The sequence below is a fragment of the Linepithema humile genome, chromosome 3, assembly GCF_040581485.1.
Source record: "Linepithema humile isolate Giens D197 chromosome 3, Lhum_UNIL_v1.0, whole genome shotgun sequence".
Classification (NCBI taxonomy): domain Eukaryota; kingdom Metazoa; phylum Arthropoda; class Insecta; order Hymenoptera; family Formicidae; genus Linepithema; species Linepithema humile.
Window position 1 is genome coordinate 17,205,327 of NC_090130.1, and position 8,826 is coordinate 17,214,152.

Below are 8,826 nucleotides of genomic sequence, written 5' to 3' on the forward strand. Positions count from 1 at the left end.
CGCGTCTATACGAGGTACCCCGGACTCTCTGGCAGGTATGGGACATGTAAACAAACGACGTCACACAGTCGCCTCTAGTCTGCGAAGGGAAGGGATGTATATGTGCTGGGGCCGCGTCTATATGAGGTACCCCGGACTCTCTGGCACGTATAGCGAACAAAAGAATGACGTCGCAGCGACGAATGATCATGCGACTTTTAGTTTGATATTTGGTGTGATGGTTAAGGGGTCGAGCGCGCGATATTGCGTGAACGGGGTGAGCGTCAGCCACCCGTTTTCGCAGATTGAGCGTGCTGTAAAAATTGACGATGGCGAGTGGAGCGTGCAGGAACATGTGAAAAGGGGAAGGAAACGAATGCAAGAAATGAAATACAAAATCGTTTATTTGGAATTTTTTTAAAAATACATAATTGAACATTACAGTCAAAATATAAAAATATTTTATTCGACTTACTGAATACATTCTAAAAATATTATTTCAAAGCGCGCATCGAGAAATGTTAAATATATGAAAAAAATGTTTTATTTTAAATTTTTAAAAATACATCGTTGAATATTACAACAAGTACTAGTAGTGTTTTGTAGCAGTAAGAATAATTCAAATAATTCTTCACTGTGGTTTCGTATAATAAAATATTTATTATTACTGATATATATGACTTTGTGTACTGTGTATCGTCCTTTCAGTGAAGGTATCACTAACACCTACACTGTCTTTTCGTTTGTATATAGTTTATTTGTTCTTGTTTCATATATTTTTACAAACAATCACGTACGGAAAAGATTTCGATTATGAGGACTCGAAAGTCCTATATTACCCACGACAACGCCTGAGGAACTTTTCGTCCTGAGTCAAATTGGGCGACCGCGACAACGCCTGAGGAACTTTTCGTCCTGAGTCGCGGCCGAGAACGCATACGTATCGTCTGGTCGAAACGATCGCGATGACGCCTAGGAATGTTTTTTATTCTGAATCGCGACTGTCTATGCACACGTACTGTAACTGAAAAACTTTTATAGAAAAATGCGTCTATACCGTTCGGAAACCAAGACTTGAATGAATACCTCGGTCGATCTCTGAGCTGCCATGATCGAGATGATTTATGATTGGTCTCCTCGATCTCATGAAACCGCGCGTCCAATCACGCGAAAGAATAACATATTTTTCGGCACACTCTATAGCGTGCATGTACGTGTGCATGCGTCGACTTCGCTCGACCATAATATATATATATTTTTATGTGTATATTATATATATGTGTGTGTGTCGTGCACGACTTGTAACTCTACATAACATACTCCCCCCGTTGGGAGGGTACCGAACAACTATTGTTCATGGAGTTACTAAACGCATAATTACGCATCGTGTTACAATGTACAACGCATCTTATAATAAAGTGTACAATTGTATTATAACATGTATCGCATGATCATTGCTCTACTGGCAATGGACATAGAGACTTCGCAGCTCTTTTTATTTCGCCGAACGCAGTTTTGATGATAGCGGTTCGAATTACTCCGTCTTCACCTGGAATTGCTTTCTCAATTCTGCCCAGCGTCCACTGCGTGCATGGTGAATTTTTTTTCCTTTACGAGCACGACGGTACCATTAGTTAATTTCGTTCCGTCTTTAGTCCATTTATTTCGTACTTGTAGCTCGTTCAGGTACTCAAGATTCCAGCGTTTCCAGAAGTCTTGTCGTACCTTTGATATATGCTGCCAATTAGACAGCCGGTTGTCTGGAACAGATGACATATCTACCTCTGGTAGTGTTGTTATTGGTTTGCCGATCAAAAAATGTGCAGGAGACAATACTAACATGTCGTTAGGGTCAGATGAAATAGCAGTAATTGGCCTAGAATTTAAGATACCCTCGACTTCGGTAGTAAACGTGTTCAATTCTTCAAATGTAAATAAAGAGTCTCCTATAACTCGTTTAAGATGGTGTTTGAATAGCTTTACCGAAGACTCCCATAGCCCGCCGAAATGGGGGGCTAAAGGTGGTATAAAATGCCACGTAATTCTATGCTCGCTTGAATATTTGTTAATCCGTTCTTTGTGATCCTCTGAATTAAGCAGAACATATATTTCCTTCAACTGGTTATTAGCTCCTACAAAATTGGATCCGTTGTCTGAATAAATATGTTCCGGTAAACCCCGTCTCGCAGTAAATCTACGCAACGCCGCTAAGAAGCCTCCGGATGATAAGTCGCTTACGACTTCGATGTGTATTGCCTTTATCGACATACATATAAAAACGCATACGTATACTTTAATTCGCGTTCGATTGCGGTATTTCCTTTCCTTGATAAAAAACGGGCCGCAAAAATCTATGCCTGTGTTAGTAAATGGTGGAGTTCCGCGTACGCGCGCCACTGGAAGATTTCCCATTTTATATTCAACCGTGTTAGGATTGAATCGGAAACAGCGCACGCATGTGCGTACAACCTTTCTCACCTGATTTCGACCATCTAATATCCAAAATTTCTGACGTAGTATATATAACGTAGTTTGGATACCTGCGTGATAATGCCTTTCATAAATCTCGCGAATTATATTGTCTGTCAAAGAATGCCGATTTGGAAGTAGTATCGGATGTTTTTGACCGAACGACAGCTCTGACTTTTGTAATCGGCCTCCCACGCGTATTAAGCCATTTTCGTCTAAAAACGGATTTAAATTTGCTAATTTGCCTTTATTTATCGAGACCTTATCTGCTAATTTCTTCATTTCGTCATAAAATTGTGTATTTTGGAGAATCTTTAATACTCGTATCTCCGCTCTATTTATTTCTTCCGCGATCAACGATCCAGTATATTTGTTTGTGGGTAAAACGCGAAGACAATACGCCACGATTCTTAATAATTTCAAATAAGACGAGTATTTATTTAGAATTGTGGAACCGCCGTCGTTAGTTATCAAACAAATGTTTTTCTTTAATTCGGGTATCTCATTTATTTGTGCAATTTCGTTGGGCCATTTAACTTCCTCATCCTTTAACCAGAAAGGTCCCGTATACCACGTCTGATTTCTCAGGAAAACACGAGGCAATTGACCTCTCGAAATTGCATCCGCTGGATTATCCTCTGACTTAACGTGTCTCCACTCTATCAGATCGGTAATTTCTCGTATGTTCACTACACGATTTGCTACGTAAGTTTTAAGTAAATGTGGAGACGTTTTTAACCAGTGTAACACAATTGTCGAATCACACCAAAATATCACTCGATCGGGTACAATGCCTAACGCTTCGTTTACTTCCTTATATAGACGTGCTAGCAATAATGCTCCACAAAGCTCGAGTCGCGGTATGGTAACCGTTTTTAATGGCGCAACTCGCGATTTAGCGCATAATAATCTGACAATCGTATTTCCGGAATGTCCGTTCGAACGGACGTATATACACGCACCATAACCCACATTACTAGCGTCGCAAAAACCGTGCAATTGAATATCATTGTGTTTTTCGGTAAGTATTTTTCTCTCAAAGGAGATCCGCTCCATCGACACCCATTGTCTCGTGAATTCTAACCATTCCGTGTATATATTTTGCGGAACTGATTCGTCCCAATGCAAACCACACCGCCACACGTCTTGCATTAATTTTTTAACATATAGAATGACCGGACCTAACAAACCTAATGGGTCGTAAATCTTTGCTATTTCTGATAAAATGTTCCGTTTTGTCACTCGCTCAGTTGTATTAATCGGATGAGTCATATAATGTAATTTGTCATCATGTGTGCTCCACTTTACGCCTAATGTTTTTAGAGTATGATTACCGTTTAAAGCGAAGTTTGCATGTAATGCTTTGGACTCTAGATCATTGATTACACGTTCATCATTAGATGCCCATTGTCTGATAGTAAAACCACCTCTGGATAATAATGCAATTATTTCTTCCCTTATCTCGCGAACTTCCTCGATTGTCTCAGCTCCCGTCAATAAATCATCTACGTATAGATGTTTTTTAAGTATTTCGGCCGCTCTAGGATAAGTGTCGCATTCGTCATCTGCGAGTTTTTGCACAGTGCGGATTGCAAGAAATGGTGAAGAAGAAACACCGAAAGCGAGCGTGTTGATTTGATAACTCTCTATTACGTCATTTCTACGCCAGAGAATACGTTGATACCGTCGGTCATCCTCATGTAACCACACCTGCCGGAACATCTTTTCGATGTCTGCTGTAATTACGTATCTGTATGTGCGGAATCGAAGTAAATGTGATACTAAATTATTTTGAATAGTAGGACCTGCAAACAACATTTCATTGAGAGATGTTCCGTTATTTGTTTTAGCTGACGCGTCAAAAACTGCTCGCACTTTAGTGGTATTACTCGTCTCTTTAAGTACCGCGTGATGTGGCATATAATAACCGGTATCATTTGTATCCTCTATCCGAGACATATGTCTCAATCTCAAATATTCTTCTAACACTTTATGATAATCCGTCTTCATTTTCGTATTCGCGTTAAGCTTTTTCTCTAAAGATGTTAATCGTTTAAGCGCGATCGTTCGCGATTCTCCTAAACGATGATTTGTATTGCGAAATGGTAAACGAACGGTGTAACGTCCACTACTGTCTCGAGAAACCGTTTTCATAAAATGCGCTTCGCATTCGATTTCCTCCTCCGATTTTGGCTTAGCAACCGCAACCTCCTCAATTGTCCAAAATTTAAGTAATAAATCTTCCAGTGACGTTAAATGACATGTCGCGAATTTTGTTTGTGGTTTTGATGACGCTCCTCCAGCAACCACCCAACCCAATCGCGTTTTTTGTATATATATATCTTGTCCCTTATGTGATACATTGATCTGACCGACTGCAAATAATGATAATGTCGCACCCGAACCTATTAATAAGTCAACGGAACGTGGTAAATGAAAATCTGGATCTGCTAATCTAATATTAGAAGGTATTTTTATAGAATTGCGCGGGAAAATCTCTGTTGGTATTAAATCCGCTATGGTCGGTATCGTTAAACACGTTAGTTCTTTACAGAAATCGTCGTGTATTGATTGTATGGTGATCTGCACTATGCCTTTCGATACGGTGTTCATACCGTTAATAGCACCGATCGGTAACAAATGTTCGGATATATGAAAGTTTAAATGCTTTATGATGGATTCGGAAATAAAATTTGCGGTAGCACACGTGTCTAATAACGCACGGCATTTAACCAGCTTGCCTTTACAATCACGAATATTTACTAATGCGCTTGTCAACAGCTGTGGTGCGAAAGTATGTAACGTCGCTACACTATTTGTTCTGTTACCGATCGGTTCTGCTAGTCAATTTGTTTGTTTAGGCTCGGGTCTAGTTTCACTGGATTTACCGACTTTCTCATAATTGTCTTGGTGTATAAGCGTATTGTGTCGCTTTTGGCAAATGGTGCAACTAGAGAACTTGCAAGGACTACCTCTATGCGATCGTAAACAATTATAACAGATGTTTGCGTTTTTTACTGTTTCGACACGTTTATGTACGGGTAATTGTTTAAATTTCTCGCATAAATAGAGTGGATGTTTTTTAACCTTACATATCACGCAATTACGAGACACGTTTAAAACGAACGCTTGATTTGAAGAGCAATATCGTTTTCTCTTGCTAGGTGGTTCTATCTTATTTTTCTCTATCTCCGTCGTTTTTGCTCTTTCGCGTTTCGACGCGCAAACGGCTGTTTTATACAAAAACTCGTACATTTGATCCGGTTTTGGAAATTCATCTCTTTCGAGAGTCGTCTCCCATTTCTCTAAAGTAATCTTGGGTAATTTGCTTTCCAAGATATGAACGATCATTTCCGGTCCTACAGCAACGCCTAGCGTGCTTAACGCCGCGACGTGTTGTTGTGTATCGTCCGCGAGCTTAGACAAACCGTTCGAACTTTCTTTTTCTAACACAGGCATATTTAAAATTAATGAAAGATGTCTTGAAATCAATACGCGTTTCACTTCATACGAACGCTCTAGAATATCCCAAGCATTTGAATAATTTATCCCGTCGATCTCAAAAATTCGTACCTTGTTGGCAGCTTTCCCTATTAACGCCGATTTTAAATAATGTAGTTTGTCTATGTCTGACAAGTCTATTTGCGAGCCTATCATATTATGAAATGCATTTTTAAATGATAACCAACACTCATATTTACCATCAAAGGTCGGTAAAGCCGCCTCTGGTAATTTGATTCGTCTTTTTCTACTCGACGTCGTTATCTCTACATTATCGGCCCTATTTACGACGCTTTGCCTATCGGAATCCGCTTCCGACGCACTTAAGTTACTCTCGACTCTTGCAGCTAAGGAATAAAAACGTTCTTGTATGTTTATGAACTCAGTTTGATGTATCTCGTTTGAATCTAATACCGTAAGTTCATCGTTATATTCTTCGAACGCGTGATATAATTCTGTTAAACGCTTTATTCGTAATCTTAATGCGACGTCATCCGTATTACCTTTGTCGAGGATATTACTTAAACCAGTGATTTGGGACTTTAAAGACGTCCGTTTTTGTACAAGAATCTTAATTCTGTCTGCCATTATTATGTAATTGTGACCAAATTGTTAGATTCAGATTACTTAACTTAATCCGATGTACGTTGTTTTCCTCTTTATCTCGAGCTCTCGCTATCGCAAACCAGGGCCGTTCACCGACCTCACAGGAGGCACCAAAAATGTATCGTCCTTTCAGTGAAGGTATCACTAACACCTACACTGTCTTTTCGTTTGTATATAGTTTATTTGTTCTTGTTTCATATATTTTTACAAACAATCACGTACGGAAAAGATTTCGATTATGAGGACTCGAAAGTCCTATATTACCCACGACAACGCCTGAGGAACTTTTCGTCCTGAGTCAAATTGGGCGACCGCGACAACGCCTGAGGAACTTTTCGTCCTGAGTCGCGGCCGAGAACGCATACGTATCGTCTGGTCGAAACGATCGCGATGACGCCTAGGAATGTTTTTTATTCTGAATCGCGACTGTCTATGCACACGTACTGTAACTGAAAAACTTTTATAGAAAAATGCGTCTATACCGTTCGGAAACCAAGACTTGAATGAATACCTCGGTCGATCTCTGAGCTGCCATGATCGAGATGATTTATGATTGGTCTCCTCGATCTCATGAAACCGCGCGTCCAATCACGCGAAAGAATAACATATTTTTCGGCACACTCTATAGCGTGCATGTACGTGTGCATGCGTCGACTTCGCTCGACCATAATATATATATATTTTTATGTGTATATTATATATATGTGTGTGTGTGTGTCGTGCACGACTTGTAACTCTACATAACATACTGATACGAGCTAGCTGAGAGCTTAGAACAGAATAAGAACTGGGACGTGTTCGTTCGACCTCGTATATATATGGCGTGATAGGATTTTTATGTCACGATTGGGGACAATATCCTCTTCTGATTGGCAGTTGTAAGTTGCTAGATCTACACCGCAACCAATAGAATCATAGACGGTGGAATAACATAAAAATATAAATAGTGCCGCTCAGACAAACAACTAGCTCGCGTTAAATCAGCGGATCTCTTTGATCCTCGTATTATCGTTTTTAATAAGTGAGTGGATGCGCGCAAGGGACGTATACGGCGGTGAATCCTTATGCTACACTACATAGTCCCCCCCTTGAGAGGTGACGATCAATTATTTCGCATAAATTCATATAAGTATCGCATAAAATTGTACAAATATCGCATAAATTCGTACAATATTGCATAAATATCGTGTAAATTTGTATAAATATCGCATAAATTTATACAATATCGCATAAGATTGTACAACTATCGCATAAAATTGTACAAATATCGTATAAAATTGTACAAATATCGCATAGATTCGTACAATATCGCATAGATTCATACAATTCGCATAGAATTATACAAATATCGCATAAAATTGATACAAGGCCTTGCAATTTATGTCATAAATAGTATAATTATGACTTTGTCTTATGGAGTTTTTTACCCTGAGCTGATCCTCGACAACGCTTAGGGGTTATCACCCTGAGTCGGTTCACAACAACGCCTTGGGGTCGTCACCCTGAGTCAATTTATGACAGCGCCTAGGGGATGACATCGCATGGTGGACATATGATTTTTAAATACCATGTTTGGTATTACAGCCAGTCAATGAGATCATTGCTCGATGGGAAGTGGGCACAAAGACTTAACTGCTCTTTTTATTTCTCCGTTTTTTGTTTTGATGGTGGCAGTTCGTACGACTCCATCGTCGCCTGGATGAATTTGTGTGATTCTGCCTAACAACCACTGATTGCATGGCAAAGTCTTGTCCTTTACGCATACCACAGTTCCCACTTCGAGATTTGTTCCGTCTTTCTTCCATTTATTCCGTGTTTGGAGCTCATTTAAATATTCGAGGCTCCAACGAGCCCAAAAATCCTGTCTGACCTTGTTAATGTGTTGCCAGACGGATAGCCGATTAACTGGAATATGTGATAAATCGCCCTCAGAAAGAGCAGTGAGAGGTTTGCCGATTAAGTATTGAGCCGGGGATAATACGAGTAAGTCATTTGGATCAGACGAAATATATGTGATTGGCCTTGAGTTCACAATACCCTCGACTTCGGTCACAAATGTGTTTAACTCCTCGAATGTAAATAATGAATCTCCTATTACTCGCTTAAAGTGATGTTTAAACAACTTCACCTTCGATTCCCATATTCCACCGAAATGTGGGGCTCCGGGGGGAATGAAATGCCAGGTGATACGTTGCTCGCATACGAATTTATTTACGATGTTTTGATGTTGTTCGGAACTAAAAAATGCGTACATTTCCTTTAGTTGATTAT

The 8,826-nt window shown here is 39.7% G+C and overlaps 2 protein-coding genes across 2 annotated transcripts; both read right to left on the reverse strand.

Moving 5' to 3' along the window:
* Positions 1–1,542: 1,542 nt before the first annotated feature.
* Positions 1,543–5,061, reverse strand: LOC136999004 (uncharacterized). The gene has a single exon (XM_067352399.1). It carries the CDS (start codon positions 5,059–5,061, stop codon positions 1,543–1,545), a length of 3,519 nt encoding a protein of 1,172 aa, XP_067208500.1.
* Positions 5,062–5,292: 231 nt separating this feature from the next.
* On the reverse strand, positions 5,293–6,537 carry LOC136999005 (uncharacterized). Its single transcript, XM_067352400.1, has one exon. The coding sequence runs from the start codon at positions 6,535–6,537 to the stop codon at positions 5,293–5,295; it is 1,245 nt and encodes a 414-aa protein (XP_067208501.1).
* Between the last annotated feature and the right edge of the window lie 2,289 nt (positions 6,538–8,826).

What these genes read in the sequence shown, in the direction of transcription:
- LOC136999004 (XM_067352399.1), bottom strand. Translation starts at nt 5,061, where the DNA reads ATGAACACCGTATCGAAAGGCATAGTGCAGATCACCATACAATCAATA.
- LOC136999005 (XM_067352400.1), bottom strand. Translation starts at nt 6,537, where the DNA reads ATGGCAGACAGAATTAAGATTCTTGTACAAAAACGGACGTCTTTAAAG.